The sequence below is a fragment of the Gopherus flavomarginatus genome, chromosome 2 (genome assembly GCF_025201925.1).
Source record: "Gopherus flavomarginatus isolate rGopFla2 chromosome 2, rGopFla2.mat.asm, whole genome shotgun sequence".
In the NCBI taxonomy this organism is placed as follows: domain Eukaryota; kingdom Metazoa; phylum Chordata; order Testudines; family Testudinidae; genus Gopherus; species Gopherus flavomarginatus.
The window spans coordinates 119,207,497-119,233,677 of record NC_066618.1 but is presented as its reverse complement, the minus strand read 5'-3'; the positions used below and the strand labels follow the sequence as shown (position 1 = coordinate 119,233,677).

The window sequence follows — 26,181 nt, the reverse complement described above, 5'->3', positions numbered from 1 at the left end:
TGTACTATAGTGAGTAGGGTACTGGACTGGGAGTTAGGAGAATTGAGTGCTATTCCCTGATCTACTACTGTTCTGCTGTGTGTCCTTGGGCATGTCACTTATACACTGTTTCCTCTCCTACTCTTTGTCCATCTTGCCTGATTAGATTGTAAGCTATTCTGTGCAGGGACTGCCTCTTACCCGTTAGCTGTTAGGAATAGTGATTAACATCTCTGTTGCAGCCTCTAGATGCTGCTGTAATACACAAAATCCATCATAACGCATGTCACATTTCCTCCACCAAAGGAGTTGCCATTTTTGTGAAAAACATGCTCCAACCTATACAAAACTACTTTACCTCAAGTTAAACATAACCAAAGCTTTAGGCTTGTGTGTTGGAACATACAGACTATTTTAATTCTGTGAATGAACTTGAATGTTAAAATGGATACGGCTCTGTAGCAGTAAAGAGATTTACCGCACTTCCACATATGTTCACCCTCAAAGGGGTACGGAAGTTGTTGTTCACACCTCCTTCACTGGAATGGACTTACCATATGGGCCTGACCTTGCAGTCCTTACTCAGGCCAAACTCCCATTGAAGAACTGAGTGGTCAGACCACACATCTCTTTCCAAGGACTAAGTCACTTAAATATTTAATATATTTAAATTAACAAGCAAATAGGAAGTTGCAGTCTTGACAGTCTGTTGCTCAGTTCTGCATTCTCTGCACACACAAAAGTTTGCTTGACTTCAAGTTCAATGGGAGCTTGAGGCAGAGAAGGAGGCAAACCCCTGATCGTTTAGGGCAGGATGTGGCTCTGTTCTTGCACCTGACACAATTCACTGCCGTTGCCATAACTGTGAGTTTAAATACATGTGAAGTCAGTGAGAGTAACTCTTATTCTGAAGGGGGAAAATCAGGCCCAGGGAATGTAACCCACTATTTCAATGTCTGACCAAATAGGAGACTTCAATGCTGAAAGCTACTCTCGGTCTCTTTCACTAACAATGTTAAGTGTCATTTATTTTAAAAAGAATGATTGTCAAAAAAAGGACTCCTTTTGAAGCATTTTTGACAATCTCCTGCTTTGTCACACATTCATCTAGTGAACGGCAGCCCCCATGTCCTACTGCACCTCATCTGACCTGGCCTCCTGCTGCTAAGTTCCACTAAAACAACTGCTCTCCCCTGAGCCCATCTGTAGTTATGGAGATATTGAAACAATGGCAGACATTTCTTACAACTGTTTAGAAAGTGCAGGGGTAATTACATAGGCTTATTTAGTAAGGGCTAAATGACCCCTCCTACAAAGGAGAATCATACGGAGGAGGGGGACTTGCCAGGGCTTTAAAAAGTGCTGCTGGCACCACCTGGAGTGTTCTCCTATCAGTACATTGTGATTCATTATGGTGGAGGGTGGAGTCATGACCCTGCCTTCCTTTTATCCAGACACACCCCTTTGGTGCTGTGAGAACTGTAGGCATTCCCCCCCCTCCCGCCACCTCTGCCCCTGTACACTCCATCACCAGCAGGTAAATTACAGCTGCTTGCAGGGGGATGGGGGGAGAGAAGGGGGAAGGGAGTTATTGGAAGGGAGGGACTCCCCTTTAGAGCTTTCTCATAGCCAGCTGTAATCTGGCCCTCAATATCTAGCTAAGATTTTGTAACTAACCTGCAGTGATGCCAACTCTCATGATTTTATCATGAGTCTCATGATAATTGTTGTTTTTCTTAAAGTCCCAGCTCCTACAGTCAAGTGGACATGTGATGATTTCAGCCTTCGTTCTTATTTTTTCTTTTCTAGCCCTTGTGGCTGTGGAGGAAGCTTCAACATATGACCCCAGTGCATCCTAACAGCTTAAAAAGCAGAAAGCAAATAGAAATCTATTATTTTTATGTAATCTAATGATTTTAAAGCCAATCACATGATTTTTGGTGAGCCTGACAAGATTTTTGAACATTTGGGGTTTGCAATACTGAGTAGTCACTGCAGGTTTTGCTTTAAGGTGTTTTTTTAAAAGATATTTTAATGCAATGTGTTGCCATTAAATTTTCAGTGTTCTTAAGCTTGCTTCCACTTTTAAGACTCAAGTAGACAAATTTTTAATGTTTTACAAATGATAAAAAATTCACATCAGAATTAAGCATACTTATTAAACACACCAGGGGCCTCTGAAAAAATGTTATTCAATTTAATAGCTTTTAATTTACATTGTATATGTACAAGAGCATTTCTTTCAACCCACAGCTTAACAAAAAACAAAAAACCCACACTGCTGTTAGAAGAGCAGAGAAATTTTTGAAATACTCTGTTGTCTGAAATAAAAGCAAGGCACTCTCCTTTAACAGCTGATATATTCCTGAATTCAGCCTGCAAAAAGGCATGTTCACACTGAGAGAGCTCGAACAAAAGTAGTAGGCTAATCTTTTAATTCGTTCTTTTGCTATCATGACCCATCATTGATCATACTGCACAAATACATTTTGTGAATTTAAATAAATGTGAAGGATATTCCACAGATTACATGATGTTGAGAGTATCACAGTAATGAACGTCTATGGAAAACTGAAGCACATTGGCGACATGAAGTCTAACGTAGAGCTCTGGACCTGCTACCACCAAAAACATGCTTCCTAATAAACGTATCTAGTCCCAAGAAAAACTATGCTGATTTGTGTGAAAATATTTTTCAAGGGCCCGGGCCCAGTCCCAGGAAGTGCTGAAAGTCCTCAGCTTGGAACTAAGGGTGCTCAGCAGTTTTCAGGATTTGTCCTGAAATAAAATTATTCCTCAAGAGACCTTGGCCCAGATCCTCAACGCTGTTTAGGAATCTTGTTTTACACAAAGGGCAGAAGTAAACACACTTTTGAATGTCTAGTTTGTGTGTGCGCGTTTGTGTATACAAATTATATACAAAATTTCAAATTCAGTCAAAATAGAATTGTCTTGCAGATCAGGCATCTGACACCAACCTACAAGAAATGTTAGCTTCTCTGATATTTAATTATACTATTATGTTTGCACATAAGCTTAAAAGTCAATACTAAAAGCAAAACGTTTCCAAATATTATCTTCAGGTAAACTGGAAATATTGACTATAGTGATTAGAAGTCTGTTTTCCTATTGACTCTACTAGAAATCTTGATATAAGAATAATTTTCATAAAAGCACATCCAAACATAATCAGTGATAAAATACCAGATGACTACTTGAAAACAATACAATGATTTGATATCTGGGTTATCTGTTGCAGCAATTAGGCAATTCATTTGGCATCTGTTTGATAGTATAATTTAATTTCCATATAAACAGCATAGTTTAAAAAAAGACAAAAAGCTAGAATGTTTAACGCTAACAAAAGGATACAGTGACATCAGGTTGACATTCAAAAAAAAATTCTTAGCAAAATGATCAACAAAATTTTGACATAATACAGTGCATATAACGTTTTTTAGAACTAAAATCTTTAAATATTATTTGAATTTAGCAAAACATGAGCAAGATTTTAATATCAAAGTGCTAAACAGTACTGCCTTAAAAGTCACCGCAAATAAACTGTAAAATAACTTTGCTTGTGAAGTAACAGATATTTTATATACAAATGGTTAATAAAAAGATACACACACACACACACACATATGTATATACGTATATATATATGTATATATACACACACACATATGTATATAGTTCTCTAACTGGTGTATCTGAGTCAGTGTGAACACCCCATTTAGTTACTTTGTGTAACACGGCTCCCATGAGCTGGCAGTCATTGCAATAAATACAGGCAAAGCCATTACAATATACCATGCATACAAACGTTTATACAAATAAAGACACTATGCAACAAATTATTTCATATTAATATGGCATCAACAGTATAAACATACAAAAAAGGAGTACGAACACGGAATGTTTAAACGCAGCCCACTATAGCCTTCCTAGCTCTTACATTCATACTATTTTACAAGACTTGCTTGTTCTTCAAAACCATCTTGTGTCTGTTTACTAACTTGTTACCTAGATTAAATCTAAAACTTAACTATCCCTGATGCTCACCCTGTGCGTTCCAATCACTACTTACTTTTACTTCCTTATCTAAGGAACAAGTGCTCAGCTGAATCACAAATTGTCCCTGTGTCTTCCACATACATTTGTCAGTAAGTCACACTACATGGATTCAAGTTTGGGAAACTTTGTCGTGTAAGTTAGTGCATGTAATCTTCTCACTTGATTTCTTCAATTTTATTTTCATATTAAAATAAATTAGTTAATAAACAAGACTTAGTAAGACAGCACTTTAAAAAATTGCACTTGAACATGGGAGCTAACAGCCATTGTCATTTTGCAATATCTGATTTATATGAAATATTCAGTTGAATGTACTTTGTTAAAAAAAGTGAACTTTTGTTTAGTTTGTGCCAATATGTGTGCCCTTGATACAGGAAGTATGCTAAAGGTATCATCACAAAACACATACTACCTTGGCAAACAACTATTTGTTGTTCTTGTTTTCAAACACAGCTTCTACATTTGTATTCCCCATATATGACGAGGTGTTAAAACACAATAGATTTAAAACAGTCTTGTTAACCTTTTACTGCTGGGATAGCATTGTCCAAAAGTGCCTTATTAGCAATTTGTAAAAAAACCCTAATCACACAAAAAATAAACAAAAACAAGAGCACAACCCCCAAATAGTAAGCCGTTAAATTTTAGGCCTTAGTTTGCAAGGAAAAAGTGCCTGAAAAGTCCACATTTTAGGGCTGGAGTTGCTTTTCTGTTATGTGAGGGCAGACATGTTAGCAGTAAGTCACAATCCATTTGCCTGCTCTGGTGGGCATTAGCCTTTCATGAGGGTAATTTGAGACTCAGAAAGGTAGGGTATCCAGAAACAACTTGTCAATAATGGAAGGGGGTGGCACCAAATCTTCCAGTTTCAGGTAAAAGATGCGCTGTAGTCCCAGTGTGCAGAGAGAACGCAAGTCAGCAAGAACACCCAGTACTTTAGACTCTGCAGACTCAAGTGGCTGTCCTTTGTTTTGGCAGCTGAAAGCTAAGTGATCTTTTAAGCTGCTAGTGATCTTGTTGCATAGCTCTTCCACTTTCTTTGGTTCTTTTAATCCATGTCGTTCTGCAAAAGGATGGCAAGAAAATAGCCAAATTAGTGTCATTATAAGGATAAATCTGCTCTTTCTTCCAGGGTAATCAACTGATAACTAGGTAATGCTGTAACCAACAAAATGAAGACCTTTTAAAGTTGTTTAATAAAATAATAAAATAATAATATATTAGAATGGTGATGCCATATAATATTGACTGACCTTGTTTCATGCAATAAGAAAATGTAATAATTGTCCTTTCTTGTTAGCAGCCAAAATATTTAATGGTGGCTTTCAATTATAATTTAAATTATAATTAATATAAGAAACCTGAGTTATCTACATATTAACCTACATTTTTAATTATATAAGGCATAACTTAACTGGACAATTTTATGGCAAAACAATCACAGGAGGTGTTTTGGAGATTTCCTTGCCTCCCTACCAGTTGTGAATGCTCAATAACTATGGCAACCATTATTTATTCAGTGAATTCAAGTGGAGATCAATATCCGCTGCCAGCTCCATCAGCACTAGGCCTGGAATTCCACTAGGAATTTACAGAAACTCTTGCAAGAAACCAAAGGCACCTCAACCATTCTTTTTTATTTTGATAATCTACAGCTTTTATGTATCACTAAAAATTCTAAGATAAAAGAACTCTGAAGTCAACTATTTCCACCTTCAAGCAAGCAACACATAAAGTAAAAGAGCTACTGCGTTACCCATCATGGAAAACGTCTGAAATTCCTAAAACCAAAGCAATGGCTTCTAGCTAAGGTGTTTCCCCTCCTCCTTTATGTTCTGTTAAAATGCTGCAGTGAAGTTACACATCCTCAGTTCATTAAGCTTGAGGAGGAAGCTACATATTTGTGATTCATTAAAAACAGTCTCTTAGCAGACATATAGGAAAAGAAAACTTCGCATCGTTGTTTACCGTCAATACTTACTGGATGAATTAATGTAACATGTTTCTGAACAATAATCTCAAATAACTGTTGCTTCACAAGCAACGTTATCATCCTTCTTGTTTTAAATACAATAATAATTGCCAGGGAGGTGCAAGAAAGAACAGATTAAATTAACTAGCAAACATAAGATACTGTAGATAGTTAGGTCTGCCACTAATCGAGTAAATATGGTGGGAGAATGGTGGGAGGGGAAAAAGTGGGGAGTTGTAAAAGATTTATGCTTAATGCACTCCCAATTATCTGTACCCCCCCGACCCCATCCTTATGCCAAGATAATACTCCATTCTCCCAATTTCTCTTCCCCTCTTTTCTATTGTTCATGGGAAGGAAGGATCTGGCAGAGGCACTTTCTTCTGGTTATCTTCCAAAAACGGGGAACCGGTGTAGGAAGCACATTCTTCTTTGCCCCCAAAACTAGGAATAATGAAAGTGTAGGGGCTCTGTTGGGCTCCTCACTCTTCTCAGGCACGTATGTATACCTATATGTGTACTGGGGGACTGTGTTCCTGAATTTCTCTCTGTAGTGCAGGGGCAGGCAGCCTATGGCATGCTGCCACAGGCGGCACGCGAGCTGATTTCAGTGGCCCTCACACTACATGAGTGCCCTGGTCCAGGGGGTTCTGCATTTAATTTAATATTAAATGAAGCTCCTTAAACATTTTAAAAAACCTTATTTACTTTATATACAACAAATAGGTTCGTTATATATTATAGACTTATAAAAAGAGACCTCCTAAAAATATTAAAATGTATTACTGGCATGCAAAATCTTAAATTAGAGTGAATAAATGAAGATTCGGCACAGCACTTCTGAAAGGTTGCTGACCCTTGCTGTAGTGACTGCTCGGGATATATGTTTTTGATAAACTAATTAAAATGGAGATGACTGCAATAAAAATAGATAGAAATTTATCCTCTCATTTTTACCAGTTTAACACTTGTGTAACTCCATTGACTTCAATGGAGGTAACTCCTGAGTTATACTGGTGTGAGATTAGAATCAGGCCCCACATGTGTAAACCTTTGGCCCAAAGCTAATATACTCTACTGTTTGCCATCAATCTGGCTTGCTGTGTAACAAGACATGAAAAATACTCATCTAGGTAGTAACAGCTGCTCAAACATCTTCACCTTCAAGGAATTTCAAAACCTAGATATTTGAAGTGACTTGTTACATTCAAACACAAGAGTCACTGAATAGTTAATAAATTTCCAGTAAATTGTGTATAATATAATTATGTAAGCCTGACTGTACAGGTCACCTAGAGTAAATACTTAGATGGATGCTGCCAGTTAAAGAACCCAGTGACTAAATATTTTATAAACATTGAAAAATCTGTGGGGATTTTTTGGCCTAAGCCTTCTGGGGAATTCTATGAAACATTAAATTAATCTCTAAATCTTTGAAGTGCTCCCACCTTTTAACCTGCGTTAAGGTTGTATTTTAGCAATGTTAGTGAAGACATATTTATAGGCCCAGAGAGCTGTTGTACTTAAACAGATCCACAGGCTGACTTTAAAAATAAATAACTATGTAGTATACTGGAGATGCTGTAAACCTATCCTATTACTTTGTGCATTGCTGCAGAGTTTGGAAAATCAACTACTGGACTTGAGCACATAGGGCCAGATCCTCAAAGGTATTTAGGCCCCAACATCTCTTTGAAGGTCTAGGCCACAGGCAATTTATTTCCCAAATCTCTAAATCCTTGAATCTAAATTAGGACCAAACCCTCAGTTTTGGTCCTCAGTGTACTTGTTACAGTGACACAATTTAACATGTTTCATTAACAATGTGTCTCTTGTTGATTAGCAGTGATATGAAATGTCTAAACGTTATCTTAAAAGTGTTAATGGCCTAAATAGCAAGACAAGGATATTTCAGAATTCAGGCATACTCCATCCTTAATTTACTCTGTTGTGCCTCAGTTTCAAAACAATCTCTGAACAACAGGTAGGATTTACTACACTTCAATATGGCTGAAATCCATGGGCAAAACTCCCACTGATTTCAGTGGAGCCAGGATTTCATCCTACATGCACGGGTGAATCTACAGGTGACGCAACGGAGCAAGTGTGAAGGACATTTTCTATCCAAACAACGAGCTTTGTTATGTTTATCACTTTAAAAAAAAAAATCCGGCTTTAAAATACTGCTGTACATGCCAGCATCCCTTTGCTAAAAAGTGAAGGGCTGTATGTAAATAAATAAATAAATAAAATTAAATAAAGGACCAGATTATTTTCTTCAGCATAAAAAGCCATGGAATGAAACTATCCACTTGAAAATCTCCACAAGGAATTCTTCATGAAAATCAATTCACACCGTCCCACTAGAGGGGAGCGATTTGCTCCCCACTCACCCAAAAGCCACCCCTGAACCCGGTGAGTCTATGGGAAGCCAAGGCCAGACATGCCCCATCTGCTCATTCACCCCACCGTTAGCAGCATGCTTCCAGTTAATTGCTTGAGAAGGTATCTATTTAATAAACCTTCGCTGTTTATTATTCACTGTTCCATTTAGGCAGTGTGTGTAGTAAGGGTATTCTTTGATCTATTAGTTTATTACATCTCTGAAGTCACTGAAAAGCACTTTTCTGACAGCATTCAAGTGACTCTAAGTAGAAGGAGATAAATCTTGCTTGTTTTACCCATGCATGTCCTCCCACTGGGTCAGATTAAGACCTGGAGCCCACTATGCTGCCATTGACTCGAATGGGAGTAGGAGCAGGCCTTTGGTGTAAGCAGGTGCAACTACACTGAAGTCAATGGAGTTGTAATCATTGCTGTTGGATCTCAGTTAGGCCTGTTCTTTTCAGTGGCAGTACACATGAGAATAACGAGGGCAGGATTTGCCCTGAGAAGGACAGCTAGTCAAAAAATTGGTTTTCACTAAATAATGGAGGAGCTGCACAAATACTGTTGTACGCACACCTCCTTACAGTAGCAGTGAAGCAGGTGCAGGGCAGGTGAAAAGTAAGATTTTTCTGCTTTGTGAATCACTCCCTGATTAATTGGCCTCTCACCCACTTTTGCAACAAAAATGGTATCTCATGGCAGGGGTGCCCTCCATAAACCTGAAGAAAATGACTCATCATCAGGAGTCTTTCAGAAACGCGGCATCTAGACCCCCGCAAAGTCAGCAGTTAATCCTGAGAAATTTGAACACAGACAGTTTTTCACACCCTTCTTCACCCCAGGTGATCTCTATGTGATTCCTGGCTATAAATCTGCTGAAGGTCACACTTCTGCAGGAAGAAAATGAAAGACCAGAGCAAAGTTCCAGGCTTAGCGTGCCTACCCTCCCTAACTCCAGACAGTGTAGAAGTATAGCAGGATTGGACCGATCCATTGACGCAGGCCTACCTCTCTAGAAAACACCGCCCCCTGCAAATATGCAAGGGATTTTTAGGCTCTGTATTTAAGTCAATCTGGGTCTTGTTTAATTAATTCCTATTCACCAGAGATGTATTAATATCCTGGATGCAACTGTCTATGTCCCAGATTCAGGAAGGGCCTCCTAGCCAATTATATTGAAAATTGAGGTCTTTCTGAGTTTCAGTATAATTATCTGATTTCCTCTTCCCTTTTTACAAGCCCTTCCTCTTCCAAAATCGAAAGAAATTCTGGACTTCACTGCCTCTGTGCTTTCCATGTTGGCACTGTTCTACTTCAGCATCTTCTGGTTCTTTAGACCTTTGGAGCCCACATTTCAAGATCTCTAGCGTAAGTGATCCAAAAAAATAGAACAGCAGAGAATTCATTTCTTGCTCTCATGGGGATGTGGGAAGAACGTCTTGCACTGTTTTCTAATTACTCTCTCCTGGCTGCTGCTCAAAGCAGTGCTGAGGTGCTCTGGAGGAAGATGTGTCTAGCCCTGCCTAACTAACTGAAGGAAGTAAAAAGGAGAACAGAGACAGAGAGAGGAAGATCCTAGAGGCACACCTTAGATAAAAAGGGCCTACGATGGTATTGTGGCGTTTTGAGTTAACTGTTTGCAACCCACCTTCATCAAACCAGATGTCAGTTCTTCTAATCTGGGTGAAGGCTAATACTATAACCATATGACCTGTCACAAGGGACCTATTGAGTCTGCAGCACACTGTCTTATATTCCGCATCAAAGCCCAGAACATCAAATAAACAGAAAAAAAAAAAAGACTTTTACATTAATAACATAATGGGCCTTTTTAATTAATTAAAAACTTCTCTCTTTTTAGTCTTTTTCTGTATATTTCATGCTGCTGCATACCTTTCAATTTATCTCTGTACTTAGTATTGACAATACATTTACAACACCCTTCAAATTGTTTGTAGTCCCAGTGTGACATTACACAAATTATTTAATGAGTCAATTTACGTATTTGTAAATAATGTGCCTATAACCATAAGTTGCATCTTGTCAATATGCTTTCACCCACACTGGGCATAGATTGGGGGAAGAGGGTGGGACATGGAGCATCACAAAAATTGTCAGCTGAGAGTGGTTTGGCTGGGATAGGTAGAAAGATGGCTGAGGGTGCTCGCACAGGCACTGGAGAGTATCTAGAGATACTGAGTAGAAGGATGCATGTCTGGAAGGTGTTGGGGTGGTTGGGTACTGTAGGGTGTCTGGGAGTGCTGGGGTGGGTGGGTGGCTGGATGTCTGGAAGGTAACTGGGTATTGGCTGTCTGTTGGGAGAAACTGGGGAGGTAGCTTGAAGCTAGGTGAGGGTAGCTGAATACTATGTTCAGGTTTCTGAGGACAGCACTGGGGTCCGCCCCCCTTTTATGCATGCATGCTGCTGCAGCTGGCTGCTCCTCCCCCCAGTCCAGCAGGGGAGGAGCAGAGAGGCTGCCAGCAGAGCAGGAGCTTGAGCATTCCCGAGTGGCTGGGAGGAGCAGCTGCAGTCCATTCATTCAGATCCACTGAATGCATGATCTCTCAGCTGGGCTACAGGAATGTGTGATGCTGCTTCAGTGCAGTGAGGCCAGGGGGAGCAGCTGCAGGATTTGACAGCCTGGTGTGAAGTTGTTGCTGGTATATTTCTGGGGAAAGTTGGAGTGAGAGAGTTTTCTGGCTTCAGGAGAGTGAAATGGTCCAGGTTAATTTTACTGTGGGGAAGGCAGGGTTTAGCAGCACAGAAGAGTAAAACCAGATGGACTGGGCTGGGCAGCTGAGAAAGGAGAATGGTATTCAATAGGATTTGGGGCTGCAGGAGAGGAGGGACTTGACCACTAGGAGCACAGGGAGTGGGGATGGGGAGAGAGAAGGAAAATCTCTTTTAGCCCCAGTACTGGCTTTTACTCTCCTCTTTCCTTGTCCCTTCACAGGAGAGAGGAGTTAGTTCTCTCAACTCCCCCAGCCCCCAACTACGTCCCTTCCTCTCTCGTGCTCCCAGCACCCTACTGACTACCATACTACTCCCCCCCACCCCCAAGAGCACTGGCCTTTGTTTGATTCATGAAGAGCACTCCTGAGGTCAGGCAGAACAAGCAGAGCACCACTCTCAGAAACCTTCTGTTTACTTAGATACATGGTGCAGGGACTGTTTCTGAGGTTGGTGCTGCCTGAGACCAGTATATGCAGTGGCTACTGAGGCTATAGGGGAAAGCCAGGAAGTGATTCTCCATGAACAAATCCCACAACAAAGAGTATTCCCACAACCAGAACATTCTCCAGATTATAATCATTTCCCCATTATGCTATCACTGAGAAATAATAAGAATAAAGATAACCAACACTGTTTATGCTGCTCAAACAGTATTTTGTGCTGTTCCTTCCACTACGATCATCTCTCTCTCTCGGGGCTTTCTATACCACTCATCATTTCATGGTAAATCCTTAAAAAACATATTAATGGAGATGTGCCAACATCGTAAGACAAAGGAATAAACAAAAATTTATATCAATTTCAAACTCCATTACAAATATAGGGGAAAAGAATATCAATCTTTGACAAATACAGACACACAACATTGGTAGGGATAGAAATGTTATTTCTTCCTATTTAGAAGAAATGATTGCTTTCATTTGTCTGAAGGTTTTGAGAAGACTAACAAAATACAGCAAATATTTCTATACCGAAAGGGCTTTTATCACTGGAAAATGCAAGAAACATGGGAATGTATTAATTGAAAGTTATTCTCATTAAACATTTTATGTGCATCCAACTCACCCACAGGACAATCTTTACTTGTTTATGCCAGGGCAACTAAACGGTGTGAATGAGCAAGCACCATAATGCTAAAACAGCGTTTGAGTACATGAGGAAGAACATATCACATGTTCACAGAAGTAGTTTGCACGAGGTTTTATTCCTTTAAGTAAATCCCTGAAGTCTCCAGGAAAATAATTAGGAACAGGTCTCATAGTTAGAGATAAGGATGAAAAAAAAGTCAAGGACATTTTCTTCTTGCTGTAACAATTCACTCATTTTGGGCCTGGTTCTTACATGAATGTAAAGCAAAGTGACCTTACTGAGTTATTCTGCATGTACACATGTTGTAAATGAGATCAGAATCTGGCACTTATTGTACCTGCTTAATCATGGGAACATTAGTACAAAATTGATTTAAAAAATAAGAAAATATTTTTAATAGGAAACCAATATTGAAGCTAAAAGTAGTATGTATTAAATCATCCCCAAACACAGGAGGGAAAAGTACCCTAGAAACTCTGAAGATGAAATCCTGATACCATTGAAGACAATGTGAAATTTGCCCTTGACTTCAATGCAGCCAGGATTTCACCTCAGGTCTCCAGAGAATCATCTCATCCAGGGTGAAAGAATGATGCCACTTGCAGGGGGCTGGGAGTAGATCTTACAACTTTGTAGATGCCCTGAGATCTGTGAGGAAATAAATTTCCATTTCTGTGGATCTCAGGGCATCTTTTTAAAGATTCAGCCCCTCTCTACCTTGGAGCCATGTTACAACGAAGCATTGTATCACCACAGAAGACCCAGCTGCATCTGTACATTATCATCCTCTCTGAGAGGGGTTAAACAGAAAGACAGGAAGTGAATGCCACTCTAAGTAACATTAACTCCTGCTGTATTTCTACAAGATTGTCAGGGACATCTGCCTCCAGCTCTCTCTACTTCAGCCTGCTATGCCCCCCAAATCACAAAGCCTCAGGTCCGCAATGTTTAAATGGAAGGGCTTCTGCAGTCTCAGGAAGAGAGAAATTATGCTTTACAGGTTACAATGCCCCCATTCTGTGCTTACTAGAGAGATGTGGTAGGCATTTGTACTAGTTTCATCTCCTTTACCCTATGCAGCAGAGGGGTTGAAATGGTCTTATGTATACACAAATAATTCACTAACAGTATGCAGAAAAATTCCTATTGCATCCCTCGCCCCCCGTGCTATTTGATTTGAGATGTATTTCACCTTTTTAGAGAATGTTCCAAGAAAACATAAAACCCTGGAGAAAGGAGGAGTCATTCGGATTCCATTTTAATAGGTGTTTCCGTGAGTGAGTGAACACTATTGCCAGCCAGACTTTCAATATTGCCATTACAAATGTTCAAAAATCAAGCTCACCTTATCTGGAATATAACAAAATCAACTCAAAGCACTCAGATCTATGCTAACAATACAGTGCTAGTATTTGAAGATTGCCGTTACCAAAAGAGCACTTACCTGTAATCATACTTAGAGCTGATAAACATGCTAAGGCTGGGATATCAAGGTTAAGGCTCTGTAAATTTAATGAAAAGTCTTTAATTGACTCGAGCCACTCCCCAAATCCACGAAGGCACTGAAGTCTATGAAGCACAAGTCCATTGCAGAATACAAACTTATCTTCAGCAGTATCAGATCTTGAAAAAAAAATCATAAACACACATAATTTTACAAAAAGACGTACACACAAGACTGAAATGTGTATCATTTAATATCTAACACATAGTATTATGGGGCATATGTGGGCATTCATGTTTGACAATATGCTTCTTCCTGGGGGCAAAACTACAACAAACAAGCTTCTATGATTGCTTACTTTGTAGAGTTATAAGCCTGAGGTTAACTGTAGCATGGGCTGTAGACTGTCTAATTAGTTAAGATTTTGGATCCTGCCAAAGGCACAAGCAGCAGAGACATTTTACATTAAATACTGTATGTTTGAACCTAAGGAAGACAAAGCGTGTATGCTTTGAAATACAATCATAATGTGACTTGGAGAAAGCAGAGATTATTTTCACTTTGTAACCCTCAGTGTTTCCCCCCTTCCATTTCTCAAGTTGCAAAAACTGATGAAGACAAAACAATAGAAAATATATCAACGAATATACACAAACACACAGAACATACTGTAATACTCAAGGCAGAAAATCTCTTATGTGAAAAATCTCCAGTATGTGTCAGACTACAACTAAACACTGAAAAGAATCCCTGTTAAAAAACAAACAACCACCCAAACAAACATAGTTCATCTTCACCCTAAGGAAACAGGGGCATAACTCAAAACTCCATTCTGGGATTTCCCTGTAACTATCTTAGGTACAATGTCTTAACTAGTGCCAGGCTGACGAATGGCACCTCACTCTATGAAATGACTTGCTATTAGGAAGAAAAACAATCTGAACAGGATTTTGAAGCCCCTTTATCCCCTTCCAAAACAGCATTTCAAGACATCTGTGTGAAAGGAAAAAAAACCCCAAACCAATGCATTACAAATGCTCTTCTACAGGTCATATAGGCAAGTACAAAACAGCCTCATTCGAAAGTAAATAAGCACAAATTATGATTAAAAGGAGAAAAGAAGATTTGGTAAATCCAATAAATGGAAGCACGTTAGTGAGAATAATATTATTCCATTTTTGTACATTAATTTCTTGTTTTTCCTCATTTGTATCACAAATTGAACACAGTATTTTGTGCCTTTTGTTGCTGTTTCTTTTTGGCTGTTTTCACAAATGACAAAAGTAAAGCTATCGCTCTACTTATCCTTTAAAAAAAAAAGTTGAAATTCACAGTTTTTCACATCAATTTAATATGGGATTATTTTCAATCACAAGTAATTACCTGATGGAGAGTCTTAGTACAAAAAGCTCCAAAAAAGCTGATTCTATGAGTAACGTCTGATCTTCCTTTGGGAGATCAGTAAATCCTGGAATTTTTTCCGCCCAACCCCTGGATATGTCAATGGAGGCAGTCAGAAGATTATAGAACTGTTGCACATGTTCTGCATCTGTGCCTGCAGCAGCCTGGTCAGTGGAACAGTACTAAAATGAAAGCCACAGAAAGTAATATTATGCATTTTTAAAGAATGCCACAATACATACAATGCTGTCTGCTCAACAGTGTTTTTCCAGTGAGTCCCTCAACGACAAAGACAGTAAGTTATTTTATCCAAGGGATAATAAGCAGTTAAATATGAATGTAATACCTATATGTGTGTGTGTGCACGAGGGGGTGTGTGTGTGTGTTTACTGTTAATATAGGCAGCTCTTGTACATATGGGTTTTACTTTTAATAAAGGTAGCTCGAATATCTGTAACTATATGCATTTATAGTAGGACTGTCAATTAATCACAGTTAAGTCACGCGATTAACTCAAAAAAATTAATCGTGACAAAAAAAATCGTGATTAATCACACTGTTAAGCAATAGAATACCAACTGAAATTTATTAAATATTTTGGATGTTTTTCTACATTTTCAAATATATCAATTTCAATTACAACACAGAATACAAAGTATACAGTGCTCACTTTATATTATTTTTTACAAATATTTGCACCATAAAAATGATAAACAAAAGAAATAGTATTTTTCAATTCACCTCATACAAGTACCGGAGTTCAATCTCTTTATCATGAAAGTGCAAGTTAAAAAATGTAGAGTTTTTTGTTACACAACAGCATTCAAAAACAAACCAATGTAAAACTTTAGAGCCTACAAGTCCACTCAGTCCTATTTTTTGTTCAGCCAGTCACTAAGAGAAACAAGTTTGTTTACATTTATGGGAGATAATGCTGCCCACTTCTTAATTACAATGTTACCTGAAAGTGAGAACAGGTGTTCGCATGGCACTGTTGTAGCCGGCATCGCAAGATATTTACGTGCCAGATGTGCTAAAGATTCATATGCCTCTTCGTGCTTCGGCCATTGTTCCAGAGGACATACTTCCATGCTGATGATGCTTGTTAAAAGAATAATGCATTAATTAAATTTGTGACTGAACTCCTAGGGGGAGAATTGTATGTCCACTGCTGTTTTACCCGCATTCTGCCATATATTTAATGTTATAGCAGTCTTGGATGATGACCCAGCACGTTGTTCGTTTTAAGAACACTTTCACTGCAAATTTGTCAAAATGCAAAGAAGATTCCAATGTGAAATTTTTAAGATAGCTACAGCACTTGACCCAAGATTTAAGAATCTGAAGTGCCTTCCAAAATCTGAGAGGGACGAGGTGTGGCACATGCTTTCAGAAATCTTAAAAGAGCAAGACTCTGATGCAGAAACTACAGAACCCAAACCACCAAAAAAGAAAATCACCTTCTGCTGGTGGCATTTGACTCAGATGATGAAAATGAGCATGCGTTGGTCTGCACTGCTTTGGATCGTTATTGAGCAAAACCCATCATCAGCATGGATGCATGTCCTCTGGAATGGTGGTTGAAACAGGAAGGGACATATGAGTCTTTAGCACATTTGGTGCGTAAATATCTTGCAACACTAGCTACAACACTGCCATGAGACCACCTGTTATCACTTTCAGGTCACATTGTAAACAAGAAGCATGCAGCATTATCTCCTGCAAATGTAAACACACTTGTTTATCTGAGCAATTGGCTGAACAAGAAGTAGGACTTCGTGAACTTGTAGGCTCTAAAGTTTTACATTGTTTTATTTTTGAATGCAGGGGTTTTTTGTATATAATTCTACATTTGTAAGCTCAACTTTAATGATAAAGAGATTGCACTACAGTACTTGTAGAAGGTGAATTGAAAAATAGTACTACTTTTGTTTTTTACAGTGCAAATATTTCTAATAAATAAATATAAACTGAGCACTGTACACTTTGTATTCTGTGTTGTAAGTGAAATCAGTATATTTGAAAATGTAGAAAATATCCAAAAATATTTAAATAAATGGTATTCAATCACAATTAATTTTTTTAATCACATGACTAATCGTGATTAATTTTTTTAATCACTTGACAGCCCTAATTTATAGAAATCAGGCATTTTATAAATAACCAAATTTGGCCTTTATCCATATGCTGTTAGTCAACAAAACTAGAAATCTGGTGGCTAGGATAACTTTTAAAACTGGAAGGATATAAGAATTCTATTTAATGTATCACAATTTTTAAATTTCCCATTGATGAATTTGGCTCAGTGTATTTATTGTAAATGCAGATTTTCTTCAGAGCCTCTCAAATCACTATCTCACCGTGCGAGAGGCATGTGGGATAAATCTCCTTTGTTATCTGACACATTCAGCATCAATTCATTTGAATAAAAAATTGGTTCAAAGTAAAATAACTGGCCAAAATGACCTCATCATCTGAACTGAACAATTTTTAGGTTTAGGTAAAGAATGTATCATCTTGTTGACACGACCAATCATTCTAACAGCCTCAGCTCCTTAACTTCCCCATGATCTGCCAACAGACTGCAGCTCCTTACCCGCTACCAGTTCCAACTTCCTCACTACTGGATCCCTGTCACTTCTGAATTCAAATCTTATGCCCAGGGTGTAAGCCTGGCCCTACTCTCTCCATGACATGGAGCACAGCCAGAGTGGTGTGGCCCAGCCTATTTCTGTGTCTGAGAAGTGCTGCTGGTTTCCTGAGTGGGGAGAAATGGACTTGGAATTTACTCCATGGCTGTAACAACTTTCTCTCCACTAGGCCCTTCGGAGTAATTTCTGGGAGGGATTTAGTGCAAACAGTATCTCCCTGGGTATTCCACCAAAAGATGTCCACAGTTGACGGAGAGCTGCTCTTCAAAGAGCACTCTCAACTGGCAGCTAGAGCCAGAGCCCATTGACTTGAAGAGTCCATTGATAACATGATCAAGGGGGGACAAGGTGGGAGGGGAAAGACCCCCAGCCTCCCTCAGTGACAACAGGAATGTTTCTGGGGACTTTGGAGTCCTTACTACTGCCACCTCACCGCCCCTGCAGATCTGATTGAGGCTGTTACTGCATCCTCAAGCTCTTCCTCTGTGGAGGAGAGGGGGAGGGAAGGTGTAAAGAGGAACCCTGGAGTGGGTAGCTCTTGTTCACTTCTGGTGTAGAATGAGTAGGATGAATGGTCTCAGAATCATGGATAGGTTGGAGATACACAAGAAGTGACACTAGAAGCCCTACATAACTCTGGCCACATCTGAAGTATCTCTGCTGGCGCTAAGTAATTCCTGTCTGCTCAACTCTGCATTAGCTGCAGGGCCATTTCTCATCCTGTGCTCCCATTTCCTTCCCCACAGATAAAAGCACGTGATCCCTCTGATGAAGTTTGTATGGGGAAAAATCCTGCCCCTGCAGTTATGGAGGGTCGCATGACACTGAACCAGTGCAGTTCCACTGCAAACAGGAAGATGCAGGGCTGGGGACAGGACAGGGGCTATGCAGGGCGTGCACACTGCATTGTTACACAAGTCCTTGGTCCTCCCCCCATGAAGAGGGGTGGGGGTGCACAAGCGGCTATTCAAACCACTGGAAGCAATAACCTTTGTGGAGTGGCTGTGGAGCTTCTCCATGGCCTGGTGCGGGCTAGGATGATTTCACCACCACCACCACCGGCCCCCTGTGCATCTGCCCAGTACTTGGCCTATATACTCAAGATTGGGTGCTGGGATTTGGATTTGCCCCAAGGTTAGCAGGGCAACTTAATCTTTCTCGTATGTGACACTGGAATTCAAGGAGCACGTGCTGCACAGACCATCAGTTCCCAGACTCCTGTTTTACATGCTACTCTGACTATGCAGAGGCGGGGTGGTGGCTATCTGATGCCATGGGGGCATACCACCTGTAGGCATGCCATCTAACTCCTGCGTGCTGTCAGCCTGTTTGCTAGTTATTACAAAACTCATCGGTCCAACATAAACAACAATGTACATCTATCTATAATTTTGGTCATATAGCAGGATACCTGTTTAGTAGGTTACGTGGTGAGGTCACAAGTGATTAGAAAATAAGAAGGCTCCAGTGCAACTGAACAACCTCCACAAATTCCCAAAGGCAAAATGTGGGCAGGGGAATTGACCTGGGCAGTTACTCTAGACTCCTAGGAAATCTGGCTGCACTCAGATACGCTGGCAGCCAACTCCCTCCAAAGTGCTGCATGACAGCATGCATTTCTGGACGTTCTTTGTCATGGTTACTGAGTAACTAAAACATCTCTCCTCCCCCAAGGTCAGCTCCTGCCTCCAAGGCCTTTACAAGCAGGGGACCCACTGGGTGTGGATCTTCCCATCCCATGCAGAAATTTTGGAGGGTAGCAACTTTTGTGGTACCCCCTATATCCACACAATGGGAGGGAATGGGTGTGGGGCAGGGAACAGGTGGACCTGGTTTGGGAGAGGGGAAGCACCCATCAGCCCCACACAAATTGCTCGGAAAAGGTAATATACCTCCAGGCTGTATTAACTTTTCTGCAGAGCTCCATATTGGGGAGCTCCATGGCCAGGGAACTCCAGAGCCAATGTGGAGGAGATGCAGAACTCTAGGATCTGCTCGGCCCTAGGGAGACCCACTTGGTTGTGCAGGGGTTGAACTATGGCACATTCACTCTATGAGGGGAAAATAGAATGATTTGAGGAAATTTTCTGCCCCTTCTACACGTATTTCTGAGGCAGGACGTGCTCTGAGTCACAGAAATCAGCAAAAAGAAAAAAAAAATTATGCTCTAAAGTCATCCCATGTGTAGCTCATCTGAAGTCAATAGGGATAAATCTGGCCCAGTATTTTTAAAGGACTCCTTGAACACATTAAATTGACCTATAATGGCAGCAACAACATGGAATGTTACCATTTTCTATCTCTAAGTGAACATTTCTGTGTTACATTATAGAAGCAGGTTTATTCAATTGAATATATGTTTAATAACTTTATATATTTCTTAGATTTGTTTTGGTAATTCTAGTAGCTCAGTCCAGCTCATAGAAGCATGATAAGCAGAATGACAGAAACAGTATTTCCTGCCTTTGAACTGTTAGTCACTGCTAGGGTATGTCATTCATTGCTAGAAAGCCTCACATTTTACCAAAAATAGATGATGAAACCAACTGAGGCCAAATTCTATAGTCCTGGATTACGCACAAATCATTCCCTGCACTGGGAAAAACCAACCATCACCCCATAGGAAAGGGCTGGTGTTTACCTCACTCCTGCACAAAACAACCAGCAAGCCTGGCCTTAGTCAACGGGCCATTAGAGAGAAGGGGGAGCACCCTGCACTACATGAGACACCACCACAAAACTGGAGGCACTTCGGGAGAAAAACAGAAGAGGAGACCTTCCCCTGGGCCCCAGGACATGGCTCCTTTATGAATGTAGCTATCCAAGAAACCCTGCCTGTGGCTGCTGTGAAGATTTTCCCCAAGAGAAGCTCCTATGTACAGCAGCATTATTTTAGGTAGGATATGAAAGTCTGATGCTGTGTAAAGTGGCCATACACCCCTGTTCCACCCCTTCCTGCTTATGTCAGACCTCCTGGAGCTTGCATAGTTACAAAAACATGGAGGAGGCTCCCTTAGATTTCAAGGGGAGGAGCAATGATACTCTTAGTGCTCCTGTTTCTGCATTGTGACCCTGGCATTTGCTTAATTTCTGGCCTCTATAAATACAGCAGGTTTTATTATAAATACAGATTACTGCCCCACTCTACCCTTAATCAGGCAAAATTCTTACTGAAGTTGATGGGAATGCTGCCTGAATAAGGAGTGCTAGATTTGGGGCTTAATTCTCTTGTTGCTTACACAGTACAAGTCTGAACTTCATGGAATTACAACAGTGAAACAGGTGTGAGACAGAATATGGCCCTTGGCCTTTAATAAGTTATAAAACAATCTTCCTAGTAATTGTTTCTGAAACCAAATATCTAAATATTCTGTTACTGTGGGCTCTGAAATGAAGAGTAGCAATGTTCTGAATAAAAATAAGATTTGTTTTGACATTCCAGGGTTACATGATTATTTGGATTTTCTTTGTACAATGTACCGATTCTTTTTTTTTTTTAAAACAAATCCTGTATTGAGGTTTATATTACTATTTTTTTATGGCAGGCAAGACAATATTATTATATTACAGTATGCTAGAAATTTGAAACATTAAGGCCCCATTCCTGCAATGTATTGTGTGTGGGTTCCCCTCCATCCAGGCGTAGGGTCCAACCGCATGCAATGCATTGCAGAATCAGTATCTTACTGAACACACTTATAATTACTCTGCTCAGCAACAGAATTCATGAAAGTGGTTTTGTAAGTACATGTTTTTACTACATATACCATTCCACTAATATCAGTTGACATACAGTTTTCATTTTGTTCACTCTAAGTCCTTAAAAAACACGCAGAAAATTTACAAAGATATGATTCATTAATTTATGTTAGGAGGCTTAAAAAGAGGTTTTCACTACTACTAAGCACAACCAACTATTATATTCTACTCTAAAGTAAAATTAGGGTGCCAAATCCTACCAACAACCAATCAAACACAATAGAATCTTTTAGTTATGAAGCACAAACTAATTCAGCATCAACAATGCAGTTTTCCTTAGGCTTCCAATGAAATTGTACACAATCATAAAAAATATTAACCACTTAGATCTATGCGCTATTTTTGTATGAAGTGAAATAGTCACTTTAGGCTAAAAAAAAAAATCACATAAAAATACACAATTTTCATTGGATTTTTGCCAATGTCAAAAACCTATACATCTATCAGTATATATCCAGGGGCTCAATCCTGCATATAGACATCTGGGTAACTTTACTCACATAAATAATTCCATTTAATTCAGTAGGACTACGTATATCAATAATGTTACTCACATGCATAAATGTTTGTAGGTTCAGGCCCTAAAGTGTTTTGGGAAAGTTAAAATAAATGAAAATATACTTAATGCATTCTCCCATTAAAAATCATCAGACAAAAATATAAATTGAGTGCTTAATAAACATAGCAAAAATAAATAAAAAAAAATCTATAGGTAACTATAGATTAGTCTGTAGAAAAGCAGCTATAATGTGCCTATAATTATTAAAGCATGTCAATATAATTACAAATAAATAAGAAGGTTAAATCTATCTATATCTTCTTAATAGCAAATGAGAAATTGGATGCATAGAGTGACGTTGTTTTGATACAGAGTCAAACCAGTCTCATATTTAGTAAAATTTAATAAAAATAAAGGGATTTGTTCATGATTTTCCATATATGTATTTTTTTCTTTCCTTGTTTTGGAATTTCAATAATATATTTTAATTACTGCAGGTATGCTATAGCCTATTTTCTGCAATAGATAACAAAATATCTCATCAATATTTAAATAAAATAAATATATAAAAATAAGGTTACCAAAACATCAACAATATATGAGAATTCTTTGCTTTTTCAATTATTTTTTCAGTTTGATTTAAAGAACTATTCAACAGACTTGGATTAATAAATAAATAAAATAATAATAATAATAATAATACCTAGCTCTTATATAGCGCTTTTCATCAGTAGGTCTCAAAGCACATTACAAAGGAGATCAGTATCATTATAATTTATTCCTTAAACCTAACATTCATGCTGTATTATGCAATGGTCCAATCCTGCTCCCACTGAAAACAATGGCAAAACTCCCATTGATTTTAATTGGAGCAGAACCGGATGCCTCTTTGTTTCAACAAGCAGGTATAACTTCTCATAACCCATCCATCTGAATATGAAAAAAGCAGTTAGGTTTTCCAAACTGGAAATTAAGGCCCCAATGCCACAACTGACTGAACAGGAGCACATCCCGGAGTCTGCCCCGAGTCCTGTTGAAGTCAATGGGGCTCTGCGCACAGTCTGTTGCAGGATCAGTGCCCTATTTACCTATGCATACTTGCTTTCGCACACCTGTGGGGAGTACTGCAGATAGTCTCGTGTCTTAAACGCTGTATCACAATCGATAGAGGCTAAAATTAGTTTCCAGTGTAACTCCATTTAAGTCACTGTCGACACACCAGGGATAGGGCCCTGAGTCAGTTATTACTTTATCTAAATTGTACAGTTTTCTTTCATGTCAATATACTGATTAAATTTTAAAAAATACAATTTAGTAATTATTTCTATGCAAAAAATCATAAAACATACTCTGGAATAATCAAGCTCTCGAGGTGTGGAGTCAGTTAAAGCGCGGACCAGGGCATTCATCATACTGATTGGAGGAGAAGGTGGGGAGGGCTGGGAAGGTTCCTGCTGTAAAGGGCTCTTTGGTTTGGAAGGCAGCCGACCTCTTCTCCCTTTCAGGCTATCAGTACGGACAACTGATTAAAGAAGAACAAAAATCAGTCCACAAAGACATCACCAAAAAGCTACAACCACAAATGAGCACCAGGTTAGTTCTTAATTATGATTAGTCCAGCAAAAACCATAATATGCTTCCATTTAGATAGATAGATAGATAGATCACTGCCATCCTTAATTGCAGAGATATAAGTGAATATTATAAAACAGTGTGAAGCTCAGACTTGTAGCCAGCAATGTTACATCTGAACAGCACCCTTTTATGTAACCCCAGTTCTGTCCCTGTAAGTTTTTTACACACACACACACACACATACACAAATACAAACTCTAATAATAATATTAATAATGTACATTTAAGCCTTACTGCAGAATTCTTAGCTTCCTTAAAACACTTCACATGCTATGGGCCTAATTCTGAAAATGCTTACTCATATGAGTACTCCCATCAGTGGGACTACTCACATACTTATGCATTTGCAATATTGAGGCCTATGCATTCAATCCTGGCTCCATTACAATCAATGGCAAACCTTATATTTAATTCCCTGAGAACAGACCAGCGCCCTATGTAAAGGTACACAGGACACAAAGTAATGCAGCCCCTCTATGAGGTGGCACTCAACTGCAGTACAGCACACTGTACAGCAGGAAAGGGAGGAGAAACTTTGGCCAGGGTCACTGGGAGAAAATCTTTCTCTGATGACCTTGCTGTTCTTGAATCTATGGTTCCAGAGAATCTAGATATTAGAAACCTAATGCCTGGGGAAGAAAACCAACAACTTACATATATTGCATATACCCACACTTTGGGAGTAAGTAAACTAGAAAGCCTATCATTATAAAATTTCTAATAAAAATTAAATCTATATATTTTAACATAAGCAAATTTAATATTCAGATATTTGTGATTATGATAGCACGTGTTCCTTACCTTCTTTAACCATGCCGACACTGAGACACTTTTGAAAGCGGCAGTACTGGCATCTGTTACGACGTCTCTTATCCACTGGACAGTTTTTATTTGCCAAACAAACATATTTTGCATTTTTCTGAACTGTTCTCTGAGAAAATGCAACACAGAAATAGTCAACTGATAGTTTCTTGAATGAGCTAGGACCTGACAAGATGTATTTTAATTACAATGTGAAAAGCGACAGTGCAATTTGTATAATTAGATAAAATTAATTTCCTAACACACTAGCCTGCAGGAAAAACAGTTTTATTGGTGTTAGCTGCTGACAATGAAAATTGTCTAGGATTGTTCTCAAGCAAGTCTCAGGAGACAGCCAACTTTGAATGATAAAATCATATCTGAAATTACCAGGTCATCGCATCTACCTTTGGGGATTAGATTATCTCCGCTTTCAATATCCCTTTGGGAACAATTTTCTACTTGGTTCATTCCCCTGATTATTACTGACCTTATTAAAATAGAATCAAAATGATCTGGTATGTACTTCTCTTGCTATCACTGTTGTTAGTCAAATATCACAATAACTGGTTTTGCTAGCCATTAAAATCAGTACAGATGAAATCAAAACTACAAAAACCAAACCAACCAACCCCCCCAACCTTTCACAATTTAGCTAACTCTCATGGAAAAATAACTTATTTTGGAGAAAATGAATGGAGTTATATTGTATTGACACTTGCTTAGCTTTAAAACAAATGTTTGGTGAGGATGCTGGCCAATTTATTTTTCAAATCTTACATTTATATTCTAACAAATAATTTTGAAAACTATCAAATAATTTATTTTTATAAAATCTGAATTAAGACTAGAAAAAGAATAAAGCAGGTATTGGTACAAACAGTGCAATGTGTTTTAATATTTAAAATCAATGCTATTTCAGTAAATAACTCAATTTCACCACAGATGAGCTTTTAATAGCAAAGACGTAAAAGCAACAACAGTAAAACTCATAATTACTGTGACATTATAAACTGAATCTTTCATCAATATGAAATTATGTAGAAAAATGTTATTTTTTTCACATCTGTGTTCCTTAAAAAACAAGGTCAAAAGTAATAAAAATAAGAAACACATCAAACACACCGCTTAAACTGCAAATTGCATCTTAGACTTGGAAAATCATTTTGTAAATTTATGGCCCAATCCTGCTCCCATATAAGTTCACAGCAGTTTGCTATTGACTTCCATAGGAGCAGGAACTTAATAACTACTTTTCCCAGATGATTTTTGGTACTTATTCTAATTATGTTTAAACAACTAAGAGTTTTAATAGATATGTGTATTTTTACCATATTATAAAAGTATTATAATTGAGTAATGTTACTAGTAGTAAGTGCAATAAAAAATGCTTTAAACTTCCTATCAAAGCCAATGCAAAAACTCCCATTAACTTCAACAGGAGCAGGTCTCTGATCTTTACAGAAAGAAATTGACTAAATCAAATCTTCAACCTTGATACTAATAAATCAAGCTCTAAGATCTACCCCAAGCTCTACATTTAAACATGCCATTTGTAAGAGTAAACTGAAACCCTACATACGATGTGTAAAAAACAAAAACAAGTACTAAAACCTAGCATTAAAAACAAACAAACAAACAAACAAACACATAAACTCAGAAAGCATAAGTAGAAAGTTTCTTCACAGTTAATGCATTATGTATTACCTGTCCCCAGAACCTTCTCAGTTAGTCTCAGAACTAATACTGAGG

At 38.6% G+C, this 26,181-nt stretch overlaps 1 protein-coding gene across 2 annotated transcripts in view; it reads right to left on the bottom strand.

Moving 5' to 3' along the window:
* Window positions 1–2,162: 2,162 nt before the first annotated feature.
* NR4A3 (nuclear receptor subfamily 4 group A member 3) overlaps window positions 2,163–26,181 on the bottom strand; it is a 34,994-nt gene continuing 10,975 nt past the window's right edge. For both annotated transcript variants that reach the window (XM_050938215.1, XM_050938216.1), the window contains exons 4-8: window positions 24,430–24,559; window positions 23,343–23,515; window positions 15,067–15,266; window positions 13,684–13,862; window positions 2,163–5,119 (exon numbers count right to left, since the gene is read on the bottom strand). In XM_050938215.1, coding sequence (XP_050794172.1) covers window positions 4,857–5,119; window positions 13,684–13,862; window positions 15,067–15,266; window positions 23,343–23,515; window positions 24,430–24,559 — 945 coding nt within the window. In that variant the 3' untranslated portion in view covers window positions 2,163–4,856. The remainder of the gene's footprint in view (window positions 5,120–13,683; window positions 13,863–15,066; window positions 15,267–23,342; window positions 23,516–24,429; window positions 24,560–26,181) is intronic.